The sequence below is a fragment of the Trachurus japonicus genome, chromosome 9 (genome assembly GCF_045865225.1).
Source record: "Trachurus japonicus isolate A0001 chromosome 9, Traja_1.0".
NCBI lineage: Eukaryota > Metazoa > Chordata > Actinopteri > Carangiformes > Carangidae > Trachurus > Trachurus japonicus.
In genome coordinates, this window is record NC_140915.1 from 22,924,503 (window position 1) to 22,948,281 (window position 23,779).

General features: G+C 41.1%; 2 protein-coding genes across 6 annotated transcripts in view; both read left to right on the plus strand.

Annotated features, from left to right (window-relative positions):
* Positions 1 to 4,575: 4,575 nt before the first annotated feature.
* On the plus strand, positions 4,576 to 19,591 carry slc1a3a (solute carrier family 1 member 3a). Its single transcript, XM_085786607.1, has 11 exons — positions 4,576 to 4,800; positions 5,305 to 5,362; positions 5,441 to 5,647; positions 6,460 to 6,597; positions 13,925 to 14,129; positions 14,265 to 14,307; positions 14,914 to 15,182; positions 15,261 to 15,494; positions 15,741 to 15,935; positions 16,416 to 16,550; positions 17,623 to 19,591. Exons 1-11 carry the CDS (start codon positions 4,648 to 4,650, stop codon positions 17,828 to 17,830), a joined length of 1,845 nt encoding a protein of 614 aa, XP_085642733.1. The 5' UTR covers positions 4,576 to 4,647; the 3' UTR covers positions 17,831 to 19,591.
* Positions 19,592 to 21,052: 1,461 nt separating this feature from the next.
* nipbla (NIPBL cohesin loading factor a) overlaps positions 21,053 to 23,779 on the plus strand; it is a 29,818-nt gene continuing 27,091 nt past the window's right edge. For 3 of the 5 annotated variants that reach the window (XM_085786613.1, XM_085786616.1, XM_085786617.1), the window contains exons 1-2: positions 21,064 to 21,455; positions 23,135 to 23,206. The gene's annotated coding sequence lies outside the window, so the exon portion shown is untranslated. Of the gene's footprint in view, positions 21,456 to 23,134; positions 23,207 to 23,779 lie in introns of all 5 variants that reach the window. The other 2 variants (XM_085786615.1, XM_085786614.1) reach the window with 2 other exon arrangements.

Genomic DNA, 23,779 nt, shown 5'->3' on the forward strand with positions numbered 1-23,779 from the left:
CCTTGGGAGAAGACCACTCCCATCTAAAACAACTGGCCGGCTAGAGGAGCCTGGATCAGCTAGAGTTACACACAGTGGTGCTGAGATCGAGGGTAAGGTCTGTGTGTATTTGTATATAAAGTGTGTGTGTGTGTGTGTGTGTGTGTGTGTACAGCTGGATTAGGTGATGAAACTGACAAACCTCATTTTCTTCATTTTCTTGCAAAAGAAAACTGCTCAACCAACTTTTTCCACAGGTTTATGACATTTCAAGAGGGATGGCAAAAAAAATCAGGCATTAACAAAACATAAAGTCAACATTTTTCATAGTTTTCATAGCCAGCATCTTTGTCATTACTGTATTCAATTCTCCTGCAAAACTTGTGATGCCATTAAGATAGCAGTCGGTGATAAATGAAGAGATCAGGAAGGAAAACGTAAATCCATTTTGTTCCACATACCTCCCGTTTCTATTTAAGACAACTCACACCAGACCTCTGAAATATTTGAGGTAATGTAGTTTCCCAAGGTCAGTGTCTTATGTAAGAGCAGAGAGGTTCTCTAATCCATGGGTTAGGAGCGAGAAAAGGAATTGTGTAGGAAACCGTAGCTTTCTTACATAGAAATTTTAAAATGTTGATTTGTAAACCCTTTTACAGGATATTACACAGTACTTTCATTCCATGCAATAATGCATAACTATAATAAATCATTACAGACCCCCTCCAGACATGCTTTGAGGCCTACGAACAATAATTAATCCGATGTGGTTTTTCTCCATAGTTCAAAATGAAAGGCTCTTCTATTTCTTCCTTGTGTTGTATAAATAAATGTTGTATAAAGATTCAACAAAGGAGACACAATATGTTAATGAGTGAACAAAGCCATTCTGCATGATGCAGTGATCAGCTCTGTCCCCTCCACCAAGAAGACTCTGGGCTTGACTCCTGGGCCTGGGGCCTTCATAGGTGGAGTTTACACGTGGGCCTGTGTGGGTTCTCGTTCCTCCCACAGTCCACATGACATACACTGTCAGCTGTGATTGGCTCCAGTTCCCCTCACAACCCTACACGGATAAGCGTTATAGCCAATGAACTGTTTTTGACTGTTACACCTTAATCGGACACAATGACAGGATAATACACATGCAAACAGACAACAAATTTCATCCCATGGCAGCCATGGCAGCCATGGCAATATGTCACATTCACATGTTTCTCTGTTGTTTCTGTGTGTTTTATGGCAGGGTCCCTGGTTCTCTCTCCCTTTCTTCACTTTACAAGTCCTGCTCCTCGGCCCGACCCCATCAGCCGATCCTTTGCTTTGCTCGCAGAAGACAAAGGAGTCTGTTGTGTGTTGTTGCTTGTTGGGATAGCTCTGTGATGGATGCCATGTGGGTCGCTGCGGTGAGGGTGAGGAATGGTGAGGTCCTGATTTAAAGCTTTCCAGAGGAGCTGAGGTTTAATGATGGGAAAGCCAGGCGTTTGGCCATGTCAGTATCGGTGACACACACAGGCACAATGCCCAGGGATGATTTTACAATATTTCTCTGAAAGTGGTTGGGATTCCTCGGGCATCTGAAAGTCTCTGGTCAAAAGAATGAAGAAACAATCTGTGGCTGTTGGCGGTGGTGAAGCATTAACAGTTTCACATCAGAATCATTATTTCAGGAAACACACACAAAGATCAATGTCCTCTGCTGACCAAATCAGATCATGAATAGAAAGTTACTGAAGTTAATGAACTACTTTCACGTGATTTTTGAGTCGTTCCAGGAAAAAAGAAATATACGTCACTGCAAATTTGCACCGGAGACCATTTACATAAGACATGATGCAGAAGAGAGAGCTGTGTGAGCCACTGGGAACTCTTTTTCTTCAACATGTTTTTCCACAGCCCATTTACATCACCTGATGGGATGCTGGTCAGACTGTCACTCTTGCGTATTTCTTTTTTCTTTGGCGATAAACAACACACAGTTTGTTATTGTTACCAGTAGCCTTATAAAGACTATAAAGCTACACTCGGAGGCCACTTTGACAGATAAACCTGTGTTAGTTGGACATAAGCAGGGGGTTGATTCACAAAAGCCTGCAAAATGTTCCATAAAATCTGACTCATGTGCTGTTACATGACAACAGAAGTTAACAAATTAGTGCCTTGTTGTCAAAGGAACATGTCAAAGTATGTATGGTATGGAAATACCAGAGGCTGTTTCACAGTGAGCAGTAATAGCAGCATCTATGATTCTGTGATACAGTGACAACAGAACTGACTCAAACATCTCTGCAGATAGATGATTTCAACAATAACTCTATGCTTTTCCTTTTTGATGTATTATATTGTGAATAATAACAGCAGTATAGTATTTGCTCTCTTATTGCATGTGCTGTTGGCTTTTACCTGAAGATTGGACTTGTCATTTTTTCAGACTTTTAACTTTTGGGCAGAATTGGCAACATTACAGTTACAGCAACGAAAATGAAATCAGATAAAATCAAAACAATCTAAATGCCAATGGCATGCAAATACAACACTACACCATTATAGGTGTTACAGTAAATGCATGTCCCTCATACTTTCCTTTACAGCTTACAGGAAGTTACAGTAATACCATATGGTGCATGTGGCCCTGTTATCACGAGACAATGGTCTGTGTTATAATGAGATGAAAAAATAAATTAATTCGTTATCATGGGAAAACGGTCTTTGTTGTATCAAGATAACGAAATAATAAGTCGTTCTCAAGGGAAAGCGGTCTTTGTTATCTCAAGATAACGAAATTATAAGGGTTCTCCATCAGGATAGTTTCAAAGTTTGTCTCAAGTCAGCGGCAGGTTCCAAGGTCAGTGGCACTCTGAGCAACATAAATGACATTCTCAGTGCTTATAGCCTTTCAAACAGACAATAATCCACAAATAATTATCATGTTTACACAAAGAAAGAGTTCACATCAAGGTCTGTGTGTTTTTGTGGGATAACAGTGTCATTATGTAAAAAAAATTGTTCTGCTGAACTGGAATGTTTGGCCAAATTGGCAGGTTTCCACAGATTTTCAGCAAATACAAACGGTATGAATTGATACTCTGAATGTCTAATTGTGTCAAATCTACCACACAAGTGCAGCCACTGTAAATATGTTAACTACTTTAAAAACACCCAGACAGTGTTAGACTTTAGAATTCTTTCAAGTAGGTTAGTAGAGAGGTTATATAATTCACTGAGGTCATATGAAGCATTAGGCCGAGAGAGAGAGAGAGAGAGAGAGAGAGAGAGAGAGTGTGTGTGTGTGTGTGTGTGTCTGTGTGTGTGTGTGTGTGTGTGTGTGTGTGTGTGTGTGTGTGTGTGTGTGTGTGTGTGTGTGTGAACTGACGGCTGAGAAATTTCTCAAGTCATATCATCTCTGCCAAACATTGATTCCCTCAGTATGAGTCAGAAAGGATGCCTTCAGCTCTGCCTCTCGCATTCACACTTTTTTCCAGACACATTCATCCTTGTACACACAACATAAACACATGCACATTCCCGTGCTCACCCTCAGCGTTAAACACATCGCACATGCCAAACTGTGAATTCCTGAGTGCTGCTGCCAAACTAAACTCCTGCCTGCTTGTGTCTGGGTCATCCTGCACGGGACTTTTTTTTCTTTTTTTTCTAGCCACTCTCCCATGCTGAAGCTTAGGTAGTCATTAAGTTTTCATTACAGTACATGTGCACACAACAGCACTGCAGTCACCTCCAGATTTGGTTTACACTGATTGTGTCTCAAAGGAATTTTACAGTAAATCGAAAGGAACAGGACTTGGTTATTTGTCTATAGGAAGACGTTTCACCTCTCATCCAAGAGGCTTCATCAATTCATGCTCGCATCTGACCAGGCTGACAGCCAGAGCATGAACTGATGAAGCCTCTTGGATGAGAGGTGAAACGTCCTCCTAGATAATAACCAAGTCCAGTTGCTTTGCTTGATACTATGACCTGGACAAATGAGAATATGCACAGGCTCACTGATTGTATATTTGATAGCTAAAAGTTGCAGAGCACAAGCTCCAGAATCATGATTGGTTAATATTTACCTTCTGTGTTTAGCTTAACAAACCAAAGAGCCCACACTTTTCCATGAAAAAACAATCTGTAGCCAAGTGGACTTTGTAGAATGCGTAATGTGCTTACAACACAGCAAGTGTTGCCAACGTGATATTGGATGGGTCTGGCTGTTGGAGATGTGCTGAAAGAAACGCATGAATGGCTGATCTACTTCCATATTTCTGTGATGGATGGAGGACTTTCTTTCTTTCTTGACTCACTCTCCACAGGAATCTCCAATCAGCCTGAACTTATCAAGCATGGAAAAGCATTTGAAAGGAAGGCTGAGCGAGACAGAAGAAAACAAGAAGGTCCTTTCTCCTTTTCCTGCTTGGAAAGCTCATTATTCCTCAAGTTGAAAAGTCCCCCCACCCCGCCCCCTCCTCTACCTTACTTCACTTTTTTAGTCTCCGCCTCACCTCCCCACAAGCCCACACTGTGTGTGAGTGACTAACACTAGTTTTTCTTCTACTATAGCACCGCCTCCATTCTCTCACTGGCTCTTTTATTCCCTCATCCCCGTTTGCAGCTCCTTCCTTTCCTTTCTCCTCCCCTCTCCTCTTTTTCTACTCTTTCTCGTCAATGCTGGTTGCGCACACCAACCAGCTCACATCCAAAGAGCTCTTCTGTCCCTCTCACACCGATCGAGCTTTAAACCAGAGGTTTCCCTTTGAAAAAAACCAAACAAAAACACAGAGACTTTACTCCAAAGGAAGTTATTGCTCAAGTTTGAAGGTACAGAAACATCTTCTCTCATGTTTTTTTAACCATATGTCTACAATTTGAGTGTGTGTGTGTGTGTCTGCATGTGTGAGAGCGTGGATCAGCGTCAGTATAACCACTAGATACAAACTGTACACGTGTGTAGTTACAACAGAGTGTGTTTGAGGAAGTCTGTGTGCTTTTCTGAGTTGTGGGAGCAACACATGTGTTCTTCACTCACTGAAAGCAGCATGTCTTTGGTAGAGGATTTACAGTGTTTTACTGATTCTAATGTATCTTTGGAGGACTGTGCATGACTGTTACTTTACATTTTGAACATCTGCAAAATAGGACATTCAAGACAGTTGTGATTTCCATCTGCTGTGTAGCCTATGTGTTGTGTATTTTCATTTATCTTATTTTTAGCTTTTAATGGACAGTTCAGTGCAACAGAGCGATGACACTCTGCAGTTAGCAGAGAGGTTGTCAACTCAGCTCAGATGACTAATCTTAGCTTTTACTGTGTGTCTCAATCAGACAACTTGTAATCCTCAAACCAAAGGAGAGGTTGGACAAAGAGGGAGAGAGACGCCAGGTAACAAAGTGATTTAGCAGCAGTGCTGAAGCGTCCCAATCACAGTTTAGTGGAGCTCCTGCATAATATTTGCAACAGATCTGAAGATCCAAGCAGCAACTATGACTCAGAGCAACGGGGAAAACCCACATAGGACCCGTGGTGGTCTTCACCAGATCCGGGCTGGGATCCAGTCCCGATCACTGCTGGCTAAGAAGAGAGTGGAGAACATCACAAAGGATGATGTGAAGGGATTCTTCATCAGAAATGCCTTTGTCATCTTGACTGTTGCAGCTGTCATTATTGGTATGTATGGTTTATTTATTCATTTATTTATTCATATTTATTTATTTAGGGGGCTGAGGGCTTTAGATAATCTTAAAACAGTTTGCTTTGTTGGTAATTTACTGTTATGATTTAGTCCTTTAGCTAATTTTAAACTGCAGATAACAGGAAGAAACCATGTCTCACTATGTTGCCCTCCCTCTATTCAAACTTGTAAAGAAGGCAACAGATTTTCCCACTAATCCATCAATCTGGTGTGACAAACCCCCCTGTCGCAGGACGGAAGAGGGACAAGAAAGAAACTGGCCAGATAAAAGAATAGTGGGAACTGAGATGAACTTAGCAGGCTGGCCTTTCTCCGACCCTGCAGCTGACCTTTGCCCTGTTGCCATTAACCTCTGAGTCTTACTCAGTAGGAAGTGAGCCAGGCCCACACACTGCCTGCACATCTGCAGCCCTGCTAGAATTACACGGTGCCATGGCAAAGCCATTTGATGGATTGTTAAATTCAGGATATCCTTCATTTCAGGCTGCTTTGTCAGCCACCTGGGCCTTGTGGTGCTGAGTGCTGATCTGATAAAGTCTCTCAACTGCGCCTATAACTTTCATCTGTTAAAATGTGGACAAAGTGTCAACAGAAGCAAAGGCATTTGTTTATGAAAGATAAAGTAAAAACTACAAGTTATGCTGAAGCTGCAAATTCAGAGATGTTTAAAAACTAAATTGTATTGATATTCACACATAAATGTGCTACATGTTCTATTATATGATTGGATTCAACAACAGGAGACTGACTGTTTTGACTTTTCTTTCATACCTGATCCTCGCTGCAGGGATAATCCTGGGATTTGCTCTGCGGCCTTATAAGATGTCGTACCGTGAAGTGAAGTTCTTCTCTTTCCCTGGAGAGCTGCTGATGAGAATGCTTCAGATGCTGGTTCTGCCCCTGCTGGTTTCCAGTCTCATCACTGGTATGGACACCAAAAATGTACAGCGTCACAGATTTTTGCTAAATATCTTTAATTCACAAGAATCCAATAGAAATCATTTACTCCTTGAATCAGTAACAGTGAGAATGTTACAAGGTTTGCACGCAGCACTGCCACAAGGGTCTAATATCATTACAGTAGATAACATACTCAGTTGTTACTAGCTTTTTTTTTTTCGGTTAAGATGAACCTCAGATGTCTAAAATTATCACAATTTCAGCTACAGCTTGTGTGACATTGGTTTGTTCTATATTTATATCAAATGCCTTAGTCATCACACACAGCACTGCACTGTGTCTCTGACTGTCAGAAACTCCTGCTTACATTTTCTCTGGTGTCCCTGCGTGCTCCGCATGGCTCCACAGAGCTTTTACATTTGGTAGCCACTGTAGAAATAGCCCCAAACCAGACAAAAAACCCAACCTCCCTTTAATCATTCATACTGTATCAGCACCAGCCTGAAGTGAATGTGGGAACGCAACATCAGTTTTCACACATGGAGACCGTGAGGCCTCTTTCTGACTTTGTTTGTGCAATATTTAAATTACATGTTTATGTAAAAGGTTTGTACCAGTGACAGAGCTGTTTGTTGTTCTGTGGCTCAACTGACCAACATGTACCTCATGAGTGGCAGAGTGAGCCAGTTGTTTGTTCAGCCGATGCTGTTTGTTGGTTTTGGACCCAGTGGTGGACGGGGGTTAGGATGACCTCATGAGCGAGAGAAAGGCAGAGAGAATGAGAGCGATATGTTTTGATCTTACAGTACTGGTCTCAATCAAATGCTTGGACCATGTTGTAATGGTCTCAGCCTTGATCCAACATGACCGAAGCAGTTCCAGCTCCATGTGTTTTAATTAAACAAGCATTTCTTAATTTTTTCTTACTTTGTGGCACCAGAACATTTTGTACCCTCTTTAACTCACGTGTATTTGGGCTTGTGCTAAAGAAAAAGCACAAACATATGACACTGAGGGTCTCAGTTCTAATCCAGGGATGTAGCGAGTTCATTCGTCACTGGTGACACGGTTCATAAGCCCACTCAGACATGCTGGGATGCTGACTTCCAGATGTAAAGGCCGCAGGTCTGTGGGTTTGCAACTGAGCAAGGCTTCACAGAGCTATAGACTTATACCGTTATGGAATATGTGAATTTCCCAAAAAACACTGGACAGCTGCAGTGACTGACAAATAGGAACAGCACACAGTGAGGCCAAAATGCTCAGTCGCTGAACAGTGATTGACAGGGCAAGAGCCCGGACTCCTGAGGGGATGATAGAGACTCATTGTCCTATAATAACCTGCTTTGTGCTGCAGTGGGGCGTAACATCAGCATCCTCTGACATCATGTCACATGACTGCAGCTACAACATGTGAAATCAACAAAGAGATTCTGTCGCCAAGTCATCCAGCACACAGCTCCTCTCTCATGTATGTGTGTGTGTTTACGTGCCCTTGTCCAAGTCACCAGGAGCAATGTTGCCTGTTGTAAAGTTATCATTTACTGTAATAAGCAAAAGTCTCATGACATTTATTCATATAGTTTTAACAACAAGACTTTTTGATATGAGTAATATTAATGAAGTAGGCTATGTGCCAATATAGTATTTGGACTTGGCTAATTTAGACAAAACTTATCAATAACTTTGTGTACATCAAAAGTAAAGCCTCACCTCATAAGAGTTGACACATGTCAGTTTAACCACAGCTTGTGCGGGTGGGTTGACATTATCTGATTACACGCTGCGAGAATGTACTGAATGTAAAAGATCTCATACGTGACGTTAAACTATTGCATAATTGAAATTAGAAGTCATTGCTCAGTTTCTACTGAATTGTAGTTGTTTAGAAATTTGAAGGAGGAGATTAAGGTCACAGCAACAACAAAAAAGCATCTGTGATACACAGTCAACGGTTTTTGCAGCAATGTAACCTGACAACATGTGTCCAGCTGCAGACTGCTGGTTTATGAAAAACTTGACTAACCCTGCCGAGGAGTAATAAAAGAGACCTTGCGTAACCTAAGACTGAAGAAAACTCCTGATCTCAACTGTTGTGGTACACTTGGCTGTCCATTTGTCCATGTTTCCATGATTGATTTACATAATTTCAGCCCAGATCTAACTGTAACAAGACCTATTTCTACAGCATGACTTTGAGAGCAACATATTTCAGAGGATATGAGAATCACAGCTAAATTCCTGTGACTTCTTTTCTGCAAACAAACACGTGGCTCCTGTGCAAACTGACTGTCACACTCCCAGGACTGAATTGTGCCACTGTGTGAAATGGGTTGTCCCAGCTGAAGGAAAACTTGCCTCTGAATTTTGTCCCTGTCTAAAGAGTGAGGCTGAATTTGGAATCAAAAAGTTTGTGCAGAGTCCAGTGGGGCCACAGAAGGTAGGAAATGAAGGACAGCCACACAGGCAGGAGAACTAAAGACCAGGGATCAGGAGAAAGGGGTTTGTGTGTTTCAACGGGAGAGTGAGAAAGAGAAAGAGTAGACTGCTGCAGGGTTCTCATTGATCTTTTTTCACATCCTCGTATATGCTCACTCACTCACCTATACTTCAGTCATATGTTTTGTCTTCAGGCATTTCATTATAGAGTCCACCACAGAGTATTTATAGAGCCAAGAAGGGGCTTGACAGGGAGAGGAGAGGGCAGTAAAATGAGGAAAAGGGGGCTGATTACAGAGAAGGTCGTTGGAAGGAGAATGTGGGAGGGAAAAGAAGTTAAGGGGAAGGCCGGGATAAGGAATAAAATTATAAGAGGATGAAGGCAGTGTTATAGTAAATAACTGGATTTAGTAAACTAAAAGTTGCAATATGTACAAAATGATGAATAAGTTACCTGCAGCATATTATTAATGGAGTTGGTCCAGGTAGAACCATGTGCCAACCAGACAACAATATTATCTCCTATTTCTATTAGCTCAGCTGATGTCATGCGTCATCGTCGCTGCTGATTGGCACAGCTGTTTCAGAGCTATTATAGCAGTGATATGATTGGCTAAGAGACGTGCAGTGTATTACACTGAAGCCAAACCCTTCGCTCTTTGCACAACTGCAAATGAACTAAAACTGCAGGTGTGCACTCATGCACCCAACACCCACCACTTTGCCCTGCATCTTTGCAACGCTGCCTGTGACACTTGTGGGGCTGCAACTGACATTTCTTTTCAAAGCCTATGACAGATTCGTCTATACAATGCTAGAAAACAGCAAAACAAATGCAGATGACAACATCTTGGAAGTTATTTATTCAAATTGGTTGTTTGGTCCAACCAGTACACCAAAATCCAATGACACAGTTTAATAAGATCGATATACTAAAATTGATTTATTCTATCTTTAAAAGTCCATAGACTGATGTGTATGTACATTTTCTGGCTGTAGGCCCTCAGCTAATGTCTTGCATAAGTGTGGGGTCAATCTTTGCGTAGTATCAGGAGACATTAATTGCCCTCGGCATTGACCTCTTTCAGCTGCTACTATGTCCTGTGCTTCAACTCCCCCCTGAAGTAGGCCTACTTTTGTGTTTGATGAACATTTCCCATATGAGAGAGAAAGTCATTTGCTCTGTGCTCCTTCAGTCTTGGGTCTTTCATTCTTTTGAAAGGATGGAATTGGTGAGGCTGCGTCCGTTGTTGCCTGGACAACAGGCTGGGGATCATTGTGTGTGTGTGTGCGGGGCTGACTAAGTCAACAAGTTTTCCCAGGGCTGTCAAAAAGGGAATAGGAGGAGAGAAGAAGAAAGGGGGTGGTGGTTAGGAGGAAAAGGGTGGCAATGAAAGAAGATTGCTGCAATAAGATCAGCGTGCAAGAAAAAGAGTGCAAGGAGGCAAGATGTGGGGGTGGGAGAGGAGGAAGAGTAAGGGCAGGGGTACTAGAGGGCACCCTGAAACAAGAGGTAGTGGAGAAAGGAGGTGAGGAATTTGGGGGAGGAGAATGAGGGAGGGAAGGGTGAGGAGGGGATGAAGAGGATAAGGAAGAAAGAAAGAAAGGATAAAAGCCTAAGTCCAGGGCATGTTGAGACAAGAGGGCCAAAGCAGGGCTAGCAGGGGCACACACACACACACACACACACACACACACACACACACACACACACACACACACACACTTTAGTATACGCTGTGTCAAAGTGTCACATATGAAAAGAACACATACATCTCCCATCACACAAAGCTACGCGTTGCCTCAGCTCTGAATGAAGAAAACATCCATAATAGGACCTGACACTTTGAAAATACAACACTGTCATGCCTATTGAGATAGCTTGTCTGTTTCCAAATCCATGTTTTTGAATGACTTTTTTTTTTCTTCCTTTTACCACCATCATCCCTACAAAGTCTGTTTAATGCTATTATAGCTGTTCAAACTTAATTCTGGTTGATGTATTTCACCTTCAGTGGTTAGTTCATAACTGAGAACCACATTGCAGCCAAAATATTTGTCATGCATCATGAAATTGATTTGTGGTTTTTGAGTAGGACTGTTGAATTCAGCCACATATTTTAGGTTATGTTTAATTTGATGGCATTCAGTCTGCCTTAGAGGAATGCAAAGGTTACCAGACAAAGCAGCAACCAAAGAATTTATTTGCAACTTCAGTTGTGATCTGTCTGTAAAATGTCGCTCTGTTGAATTTCCTCAGCTACTTTCCATGCTTTGGCCTTTGCTTGATATGCATTGCGGCGCATACGGTTTTCATCTCAGACAACAGGCACGTCTTCTTTGTGTTTTCTTCTCTGTGACAGAGATACTCATTTGAGGTCAGGCTGTTAATCTCTAACTGACATCTCTACCTGTTTTCTGTGTTCACAACAAACTAATGTCACACTTCAGTCTGTTGTATGACCAAATAAAAAGCAGGATAGAACAGCACAAAATCGCCACCAGTTTTCAGACATTTCTCTATTCAGCTCCAATTTAAAATAAATGATCTATTAAATATGAAAATTCAGTAAACAGATTTTGATCTGCCGCTGAGTGCTGTACAGTAGGTGTTGCTTTTCCACCACTAAATGTCAGAGTCAGATTATGTTTCCTGTGGCTCTTTGTGGTCACAGATAGTTGGGTAGATAATCCAGATGGGTGTATTCCACCTGTAATTACAGCAGCCTTTCCCAGGCTGACTGTATGCTCACTGGAACAGATTAGTCACGGTCACACATTTATGCAAACTGTAAGGTCATGGGCCAGCATGACTGAAGGAGATGTTTTCCATATTCAGATACAAATATCACATTTTTATAAACTACTTAATGATTTATATTTCATCAAGCTTATGCTACCAAGGCAATATTAGATTTTTTTGTTGTTGTTCTCATTTTTTCTATTCATGCTTGTAAATAAATATATATATAACCATTAATTATTAAATCATCTCCATTATAAAATGAATTCCTGAGAGAAAGAACTGAACTGATACATCCACAATATGGTAATTCCCACAGGCTTTAGTACTAGTTGCTGCCCTGCTGCTCCCTCTACAGGAAGTGTTTGAAAGTTGATCAGTGATATGAGTAAGAGTGCAAATACAAATGGTTAATTATAGCTGCTGCGCAGCGATGGGTCGGGTCCGGGCTACTTTTGGGCAAATTTAGGCAATTCTGAGCAACAAACAGGAGAATAGGAAGACAAGACAGTTGACCTTATAATGTCCAATTTGCATCAGTTGAGGATTGAACCCACAACCTCGGGAACCAAAGACCGTTGTCTATCGCACTAATCGCAGCTAATTGACAAGTGGCAGTTCAACAGTGGCTTCACTAATTGAGTAAGCCATTCAGTGTCATGTAGGCAGAAAAAGAAAAATCAGTTTTTGAGGTAAAATAATGATATGTATTTGTCAAACATCTACTATGAGTCTAAGATGTTAGGAGCCTTCGCACATGGTCCAGTCCAAGCTATTTGGATTTTTAAATTTAGAAGCTTGCTGTGATGCCACCATTAGGACAATTGTCTTGTGTTTTGTGTTGAGGACATTTGACATTTTGATCTGTCATCATCATCACCCTGGCTGGGTCTCAAACTCACAACCTCTGACACCAAGAACCAGCGCTTAACTCAGTGAGCTAATTATCTGGAAGTGAAACATGGTGTGTGTCTTCTCAAATAGACTCAGGGAGTCAGTGTCCGGGCAGCAGTTGTGAACGCAGATTTCTGTTATCTAAACAAAAATCTGTTAATACATAAATTGCATTTAGACAGCAAAATAGCTTGAGGACATTTGACATTTTGATCATCATCACCCGTGCTGGGTCTCGAACTCACAATCTCTGACACCAAGAACCAGCTCCTAACTCGCTGAGCTAATTGGCTGGAAGTGAGACCTGCTGTGTAGCTTCATTTATCCACTCAGGTGAGCCAGTGCCCGGGCAGCTGTTGTGATGAAATGGTCAAAATTTCAGAAATTCAGTCATCTAAACAAAAATCTGATAATACATAAATTGCATCTTGACAGCATGGAAATGTTGGTGATTTGTTTTTAATGATAAGTGTTTTGCTTCATAAGAGAAAATATGATGTTTAAAAATTCCACACTCACATTGGCTGCAGTTGTTCCCATGAGAGCAGAATTCAAAATGTTCTAGAAAATTCAGTTTTTGAATTAAAATTCAGATATTTGCCAAACTTCATCAACCATGACTCCAGAATATTGTCATTTTTTTTCAGGAAGTTTGAAAATGTATTTAGCAAGAATTTGATGGTATATGTTTATAGTAGTGTTTACAGTCAAACGTTTTAATGCACTGTAGGCTCAATTTTTGCTTAATCAAAAATCCGAGAAACAAGTTTTGTGGAGGACGGTCTGGAGATGCTCTGTAGCAAGTTTGGTGTCAATTGAGCAAAAATTGTGGGAGGAGATACATTTTAAAAGTTTTACAGTTATTGAAAAAAACAGAGTGATGGACTTCATAATTTGTAATAAGTTTAAGTGGACAAAAGTTTCAGCAGTATTGAGGCTACATTGTGGTGAAGTTTCAACACTGTAGCATCTACCGTTGGTATGGTAGGAATTTTTAAAGTTTTTAAATTTAAACGCTTATTGTGCCCCCCCTAGGAGGGGGGGGCACATGTCCTTGGAGTTGAGTGAATCTGGCATGGGACTGAACCTTTGTGCAAAGTTTGGTGAGTTTTCGCCCATGGGAAGTATGACTTCCTTGGAAGAAGAAGAAAGAAAGAAAGAAGAAGAAGAAGAAGAAGAAGAAGAAGAATTCCTAGGAATACAATAGTGTCCTGGCAGCTGTGCTGCCCGGACCCTAAAAATACTGACGTACATTTATATGACATGTCCTTTTCAGGTATGGCTGCTCTGGACAGCCGTGCCTCCGGTAAAATGGGTATGAGAGCAGTGATCTACTACACCACCACCACCATCATCGCTGTATTCATCGGTATAGTCATGGTGCTCGTTATTCATCCTGGAAAAGGCTCAAAGGATGAGTTCGGCAAGCAGCAGCAGATAGAGCAGGTCAGCCCTGCGGATGCCTTCCTGGATCTCATCAGGTGCCCACTAGCACTTATTTATGTGCTTTGATCAGATTAAAGCCATTATTAAATGTTTGTCTATTGTGACAGTGAATTTGTAATTTGTAAGAAGTGTATTAATTAAAACTGTACCTCTTCTCTTTGGTTTTCCAGAAACATGTTTCCTCCAAACCTTGTGGAAGCTTGCACCAAACAGGTAACTCTACACTCAGTTAAATAAAATGCTTTATTCTTTAACTGTCACACTCAGGTAGGTATATTGCCACCAGTGCTTAAGTAGCTACTTGTTTAATATTGCTCAAAGCTGTTCAGATACAGGCTTTCTAATACTTTTTCTTTTCATGTCCATACTGCCATGTGGACTTTCAGCTATGTACTAGAAATCTCTGTTAAACTGGACACGGATTTCATAGTATTAAAAATTTCACAGTTCTGACATAAAGAGGTGTATGGTAATAATTTCATAGGGGAATGGGACTTTTTCACAACACCAATTGATCTAATCTTTCTGCAGATGTGTTCACCTGACACATCTGTGTGGTAAACCTGAGGTCCTTGTGTCACTTCCTCATTTCATCACATCATTTTAGGTGGATGGAGATATTCCATTTAGACTGTGATATTTTATGTACCAAGCACAAACAAACAAATGCATTCTTAAGTGCTCTTTTTTTATCATAAATAATTGCAAATGCTAAATACATTAGCTAGATTGACCATGGCTCTCAAATATTATCCTTGAATGGAAGTATTTATGAAATGCTATTGCCTCAGGGATTAACCTTGGTCTTTCTTTTCCCAGTTCAAGACGCAATATGCCAAGAGAGTGGTCCAAGTGAAGATGACGGTGAATGACACAATTTTCACACTAAACGGCAGCCAGGAAATAACCAAGGAGGAGATGATCCCGGTGCCAGGGGCGGTCAATGGAGTCAATGCTCTTGGTCTTGTGGTTTTCTCCATTTGCTTTGGTCTCATCATCGGGAGCATGAGGGAACAGGGACAGCCCCTCAAGGACTTCTTCGACTGTCTCAATGAAGCTATCATGAGGCTGGTTGCTATAATCATGTGGTAAGTTTGAGGAGGGACGGGTGGGGTGAGTGAATGGAGCTGATGCAAAACTCAGTAATAACACCCATCAATCCTCAGGTACGCCCCGATTGGTATCCTGTTCTTGATTGCTGGTAAAATCGTGGAGATGGACGACATCACATCCATGGGAGGCCAGCTGGGCATGTACACAGTGACAGTCATCTGTGGGCTTCTCATCCACGCCATCTTTGTGCTGCCGACACTCTACTTCGTCATCACCAGGAAGAACCCCTTCGTTTTCATCGCAGGGCTGTTGCAGGCACTCATCACTGCCCTGGGAACATCCTCCAGGTATGTGGGCTGACACGTACCTGAGTCTGAAAAACAAAGGTCAAGGTCAAGGAGGAATTTATTGTCATTCTCTCATAATATATCAATGTATAGGGGAATAAAATTGACAATTAAAGTCATTCATATTTGCTTTCTTTATTTGACTGGTCAGGGTTAAATCAAAATCATTTCAGGACAGTGGTTTTTGGTGACAGGATGGATTTCTCCTTATGCTTCTCACATCTTTCTCCATCTCTCCTATCACAGTTCTGCCACTTTGCCCATCACTTTTAAATGCCTGGAGGAAAACAACCATGTGGACAAGCGTGTAACCCGTTTCGTGCTGCCTGTTGGCGCCACAATAAACATGGATGGCACAGCTCTATATGAGGCCCTGGCAGCCATCTTCATCGCTCAGGTCAATGACTACGACCTCAACTTCGGACAGATTCTCACCATCAGGTATATAATGTACAAAACATTAGCTCCAGAAACATGTATTTTAAATGCCAACCATTCAACAGTTTGTATTCACTCAACATTTGTCCAAGAAGCATTTGTTTCAGTAAATGTTGCCTGTTCTGAGACTTTTTGGGTGCCACGGACAGTTTTTCTGTGACATTTGTCTTTTATTATGGCATGAAATAGGCTACTACTTAACTCGAGTAAAACATTTCCAAGCGACAAAACCACAAGGTCTGGCTTTATGAAAGACTTTCTAACCACCGGGCTGGTATTTGACAAGGGTTAGAAAGATTGTATTTCATCCAGAAGAATAAACCTATAAGTGACCCTCTTCAAAGCTGTAACAAAGGTTGGTAGACCACTCAGATCGGGGACACGTCTGTCTTTTCTTCAGCTGCACTGTAATGGACGTTTTTTTCCCCACAAACTGAAACATCTTCAAATATCTGTCTATTTTCTGCACTTTTTCCCCATCAGTATCACGGCCACAGCAGCCAGCATTGGAGCAGCCGGTATCCCACAGGCAGGACTGGTCACTATGGTGATAGTGCTAACCTCTGTAGGCCTGCCCACTGACGACATCACACTCATCATTGCTGTTGACTGGTTCCTGTAAGTATTAGCTTATAAGACATCCACAAGAAAAAAACAGGAAATTAAGCATGGAGGCTCTAGTAACCCGGAGTTCAAACCAAAGCTATTGTAAGAGATCAGAAATAACTGGAAGGTGTTGTTGGCTACAGTGATGATGATAGTTTAGTTGTGATGAAAACAAATTGTATGAATTCAATGAAGTTACACCCAGAGGGAAATTCAGTGGGTTATTGGGTCAAATTTGTGCACTCTACGGTCTTGGGTGCAGGGACAACTTCCTTTAGACACGCCCTTCACATTCCATGTCCCTCCGTCCATCTGGTTCTTATTCAGTCGACAATCCAATCCCAGTGCAAGGCCATACTTCCTCCTATCTACTGGCTGTGTTTCATGTGGTGGGAGGAACGCCTGGAGCGATTAAGGACTGCCTCCAGTTTTCTAATGATACTTTTTTTTATGTGGAGACATTTACAACCATGCCACATGGATTTAATCTACAATATCTTTAATTCGATTCTTCTTGAATTGTTTTGTCCTTCCTTATTTTGTTTCGCCTTCTCTCGTTTTCATTGACTTGTCATCTTTTGTCCTTTTGTTTTATATTGTCTTAGTTTGTCTTCTTGTCTCTTATTGTTTCATCTTGTTTTGTCCCATTGTCTTTTCTTTTTTGCCCTGCACTGTATTGTGTATTGATTGCTTCAGCTTGTCCTGTTTTGTCTTCTCATGTCTTCTTGCTTTATCTTCTTTTGTCCTACCATGTCGTCTCATGTCTTATTTCATTGGTCTTGTCCTGTCCTGTCTTCTCCTCTCAATATTCTGTCATCTCTTCTTTTGTTTTGTCTTCTCTTGTTTTGTCCTCCCTTGTCTTCTCTTCTTTTGTCTTGTTTTGACTTATGTTACTTTGTCCACACCTGTTTTGTCTTTTTGCCTCTTCTCCTGTTTTTTTTTCTTGCCTTCTCTCGTTTTGTTTTCTCCAGCCTCTTGTTTCATTTTGTCTTGTATTTTTTTTGGTCTTGACCTCTCTTCTCTCTTTTCATTTGATCATGTATTATCTGTTTACACTCTCTCCCTGTTCCCTGTCTTTCCTCAGGGACCGACTGCGCACCACCACCAACGTCCTTGGTGACTCTATTGGTGCAGGTATAGTGGAACACCTATCTCGCCACGAATTGCAGAAGCAGGACCCCGAGGTGGGAAACTCTGTGGTGGAGGAGGCAGACAAGAAGCCGTACCAGCTCATCTGCCAGGAAAATGAGTATGAGAATGAGAGGCCAGCTGACAGCGAGACCAAGATGTAGGGGAGAGCTTTTAGTCCAAGGTTGCAAACTCTCTTAGGAAAACCATTGCACTGTACTGAACCACACTCTCAGCTAACCTCTTTTTGATTTTCGAACCTTGCTCAAACCCCACAGCATATGTGGGAGGAGGGTTCGACACACAGTAGACACACTGTAGTCTTGAAATGGTTCATGGTTGTATTGTTTTTCCGAGGGTTCGTGCTGTGATGCTTTCTAAGAGTACTACATGTAACTGCCATAGGGTGACAGCTGTTTACTTTTTAAACATGAACCACTCTAGAGCCCGGTGGTCTGTGGCCTGCATGCCATATCCAATTCCCTCTCAGAACTGTGATGACTAATCTCGCCCACTAGAGGCCAGTATTGCTGTGAGTTGTTTAGCTTCACAGCAGATTACAACCCATATCTGCACAGACTTTGCTTGGCCTTACAGTTGTTGATTTTCCTTTGTTTTGGTACAGTATGAAAAAGGTGTCGGTAGAACTCTCTCTGGACACTGATGTGAAAAGTGTTGAAACTCATGCACATACACAGGAGTGACCTTGTCAGCATTTCTGGGGGAAAAGGGCTGTCTATTGACCAACGTCTGTACAGACATTAGTGGCTTTATTTTCTATAATTAGCTTTATAGAACTTGGCAGGATGAATTATGAAATTTTACTGTAGGTACACATACTTTTGCCCCATATCAGTCCAAATCGGTATGTGCTTTTTTAGGTAAATAAAGCTGTCAGTGTCTTGGCAGCTAAGTCGAGTCTTGTTTTTTTGTTAGGCTATATATGTTCCTCAAATCAATTCCCACAATCATAAGGAATGACGAACCAAAATAACTCAGACATGTTTTACCTGTTAATTTGCAGAGCTGAGCATTTGAAATGTCATCATGTCAGAATTTTAAGCAATTACTGTTTATTTCAAACAAAAAAGCACCAAAAATTGTATCTAAATTTCTAAATCATACCCATCCATTCTGAAACAAATCATTAATCTTCACAATAACAATTGCACAATAGGTTTTTATAAATTTGAATGATGCCACTCAGTCATTTCCTCTACCGGACCGTCTAACATCCATATGTCAGTATAAAAATGTGTTTCATATCAAACTTATAAAATTGTAGTCAGTAGGTTGGATATATAAATGTTGCTGGACTATATTTGAATCGTTACTATTTTCAATTCAGCCTCCTGTAGATTGTGAAATCGAATGCTTGTTTAATTTGATTTAATAAGGATGCATGTTGTAAAGTAATAGATTTCATTCTGCATCTTTTCTTTTAGCTAGCTCGACATTTTAGGTGCTGTTTTGTAATTCAGTATATATGACAAATGTAACATTTAGAAGTTGCTTTGTATAGGAGAGTCGTCTGAATATACTGTACTTGTATAGAGAACTGTAGATAAAGTGTATATTAATTGTAGATTTCAATTGTGAAAGGTTACTTGAGGACTGCTTATGTAAAGATGCTGTAACATGCTCTTATCAAACCTAATGACCAGACTAACAACCTCTCTAGTTCCTTTTACAAATGCAAATGGATGATTTAAAGGACCAAATGTTTTCTTCTACACACTTGAGGAAATGGAATAATTCCTTTGTTTACAGCTGCTGGTGTTTCTCTTGATATGACTGTTTCTCTCATTAATTCATATTGGAGTGCACATACAACACAAACACAACACACGCATGTGACTGAATAATAGTTGTAGTTCTATCTTGAATGGATTCTCTCTTTTTTTGAATAAAAAAAAGTTAAATCAGTTGTGTGTTTAAAAATTCATTGCTTTTGCAAAGTATGATGGATGTCCTTAAATGTTTTAAATAGCCTAAATGTTCAACTAGTTTGAAAGTTTAAAGTGTTCGCAGGTATTAGGGAACAGCAGCCTGCACTACACAGACGGTAGGAACAGCTAGTGAGTGCAGGTGGGGGCAGTTTCTTGCTTGAAAAATTGGGTGTTGGAACTGGAGGGGAGGGCAGTTCTTTTTATCGATCACTCCATGAACCTTGATTTTTTTTTTTGCTGGAATTGATGCTTGAAAACAGGAGCATTTTATCAACAGTGCAGCTTCCTTCAGCTGTTGCCTCCAACAAACGCAGAGTTACTCAGAAAATGCCAATGCTGACACCTTGAGGGCAAACTGTGATTTGATTGTCTGTAACACTTGAAAACAAGATTAAACAAAACAATACAATATTTTACAAATAAAAACACCTTACCATTGGCACATGAAGAAAGAGTTTAAAAAAAAAAAAATCCCTTTTTCATCCTTCACCTTCATAAGTAGGCTATTTGTTTAATCAATAATCTACTATACTGTGCTGTAATTGTACAACCACTCCACATAACTCAAATGCCATCAGATGATAAAGTAAATCATACTGATGTCACATAAATCCATCAAAACAAAACACACAAGCACAGTGGTGGTAAAAAAAAAAAAAGCAACATTTCCACAACAGCCAGTTCTTAAGAATAGTGTAGGCTAAATTAGAGGTACTTAACTTTGCTTATTTACATTTGACTAGTTATGTGACAGCATAGCTTGCTAATGACTTTATGAACAGTATGTGTGATGGGCCTTTAAAATATGATGCAAAATAGCTAAACTGCCTGTTTCATTCCCAAAATGTAGCCTAATGATGATTGTGTGCATAATACAGGTGCATCTCAATAAATTAGAATATCATGGAAAGGTTTATTTAGGCTTTGTCAGTAATTCAATTCAAAAGTGAAACTATACATTAGGCTATTCGTTTAAATAATGTAAACTAATATAATAGCCTATATGGTATAATATAATATAATATAATCCATCACACACAGAATGAAACATTTCATGCCTTTATTTGTTTAGTTTCTTTCAATTGTAATGTTTATGGGTTACCCTACCTAAAATTCAGTATCTCAAAAAAAAAAAAAGGAATATTACAAAACACCAATAAAAAAAATATGTAGGCCTAAATGTTGGCCTTCTGAATAGTTTGTCCATCTATGTACTCAATACTTGGTTGGGGGTATTTGACTTAACTACTGAAATGGACTTTTCCATCTGATTTAATGACAAGCACCTGTATGTCTTTCGCTAAATTAAAACCTACAGTCCGCTATTTACAGTAAATGTGGCAGAGGACAACCTTGTGTTGCAGCGCCCTCCAGCGGCTCAACGGCGAAACGTTGCATGGCATTTTGTTTGGCGCCGATGGAGGGAGTCACTCCTGAGATCTTTGGTCAGTCAGACGGCAGAACTTCCGGTCGGCATTTTGTTCTACGAGAGGAGAGCCTCTTGATGATCGCAACAATCGTCATATTTCTCATTTACTATCGAAATTGGCTACACTCGTTGTTTATGTCGGCGCAGACCGACTGAAACTCCGAAGAACGGATGTTTCCCCATGAATGTGCGCTGAAACATTCACCCTTGAGTGACGGAAGAAGAACGAATCGGTCCGACCCGGATTATTGTTGATAGCTTAGCAGGCTAGCTCAGCAGCTAGCTGCCTGGCAAGCCAGTCGAGTTCCTCCTGGAGGAGCTGCGAGAGAGAAGAAAGGGGGAGCTAGAGACACGGACACGGACTCAAACCAAGCTAAAACATTCCCCTCCCTTTGAACGCAACATCCGAAGGTAAATGTAATCACCTATCTTTCTTCGAGAACCAAACTTTTTTTTTTTTAATTGCGATTATTATTTGTATTCTTATTATTATAATCTTACACATTTATAAACGCTCTGCTGCACGACCACCTACGGCGTCGTTAATCGTTGTGACCGGGAGGTAACGGAAGCTAGCGGACTAGCCAGCCGAAGCTACTAGCTGAGGTGTGTTTTCGCTCCGCCGAGGCGCTCGGCCTCAAACTGGATGTCATTTGTCGAGCCCGAGGATTGGGCCGATGCCACGGAATTACAAACCGTGCCGCTGCATTTACATCTACTCACGCAAAACAAACCCGTCGCCCCCCTTTTTTTCTGGGCTCAAGGGGAAATGGGCTAGCTTTTTATTAAATACGACTAGCGCTTCCTTGTGTTATTTAAATCGCCTTCCTTTTTATTTGAACGGGGAGCAGCAGCAGCAGCGTTAGGAGCTAAGCAACAACAGTTCGAGCTAGTTAGCATAACCAGCTAGCCATTAAAACACGACTATTGTTGTTAGCGACTGTTAGGCAGCTAGCGTTGATGATTTTAGCTGCTATCGTGAGTGGTAACACTTAGCTCCGCGGTTAGAGCTCGGAGGACCCAGGCAGGCAACTTCTTGACAGTGTAGCGTTGGTGGTTTTGTTCGCAAGTAGCGGGGCTACAGATGGCAAAGCAGCAAACTAAGATAAACAGTTAAAAATGGATGCTAACTGAAACCAACCGTTAAGGCGTTTGCTGGGTAAATCATCACATTGGAAGTTATTTTGTGTTTTGTGTTGTGTTGTGTTTTGTTTTTGCTGGAGCACTTTGGCTGCGCTAATGTTGGTTTTTTGGTTGCTACCCTGTTTTGCAATGTTTTGATTGAGCACAGGCTACGTTGCCTCAGCTAATAGTCACTTTGCCATGAAGAGTTTCGTAGACATGCAACTTGTTAAGTAGTGGTTGTCGGAGGTTGTTTTTTTTCTCGACCACAACAAATGCAGTTTGGCGGCGGCGGCTTTTCTGCAGTTACCCCGTTTGCAGAGTGCGTACGGTAGCTGTTGGCTCCTGGAGGATGCAGGCAGCCCCCCACTACTGCCGCCACCATCACAGTGCATCTGTTCCTTTGTGCTGCCTCCTGCCTGTCAGTCTCACAGCTGTCAGCCAAGCCTCTGCGTACCGAGAGGGAAACCACATAGACCCGAGCTTGCTAACAGTACAGCTAGCAAAAAAAGTAATGTTTACAATATCCATCTGTTGATCGCCGCAGTTGTAGTTACGGCGTGCAGAAGCAGTTTCACTCGTCTACTACTTGGCCTCGGTTATCGGCTTGCACACGGGTCTGGTTGCAACAGTGTTTATAGATTGAAAGAGGCATCAGTGATATGCAGAAGTTGCTGAAAAAAGTAGCTGCATTTCCTTAGCCGTTACCAATTTCACACACACACACACAAGCGCAACAGTGCTCCATACTGTCACATTCTTGGTTTTGCAAAGTTGTCCAGCGGCAATAACACTCATTGCAAATATGATTAACATTGTGATGCTCTAATTGGCACCATTTTTGCTGTTTTGGGTCAGTTTTGTAGTAAACAACTGTAGACACAACTTCATTAGGAAACTTGTGAAGAAGAATGATAATCCGTTTTATGTCACAAAGTCTGATGCAGAGCAATGTTCTCTTTCAACAGACTGAAGGAGTAGGACTTTTTATCTGAAATGTCATTGAGTCCACCCGAGACTGCACAGACTTCTTCAAAAAGGTATTATCATAATGGTTTGGGTCATTTTTTGTTTCACTAAACTGTGTGAGAATGTTAACATGTTTAGATAAGGCAAGTGTGTGTAAATAGTATCTCATTTTGATGTTGGCAACATGTAAACACTTTCTTTTGAATTTTGTGTCATGGAGATTAATGTTGATAACAAGCTGGCCCTGCACTGGCCTGATTCTGGCCTATTATATTGGCCGGGTTTATCCATGAAGCGTGGGCTGCGTTTAGATATTCTGCAAATTGCAGCTGGTTTTTCCCTCTGTTTTTCTTGGCCTCTCGTACTGTCTTCCTCGAGAGGTCAAGGACATCTAACAAGCAAAGGGATTTAAGACAGATTAAGTGCAACACCGGGCCCTAATTTGTGCAGAATTATCATAATAAACTGTAAATGTAGAGCCCTCTGGTTTGACATTAATGAACGGGAATAGACTTCCATGGTATTAAGACCAAGATTTACCTCATCTGACTTATTAATACTTATTCAGTTTCTGACAACATTAAAAATGTGTAATTCGTAAAAATCGATTCAGACAAAAGCTGGAGAAAAAGTGAGTTATTCCT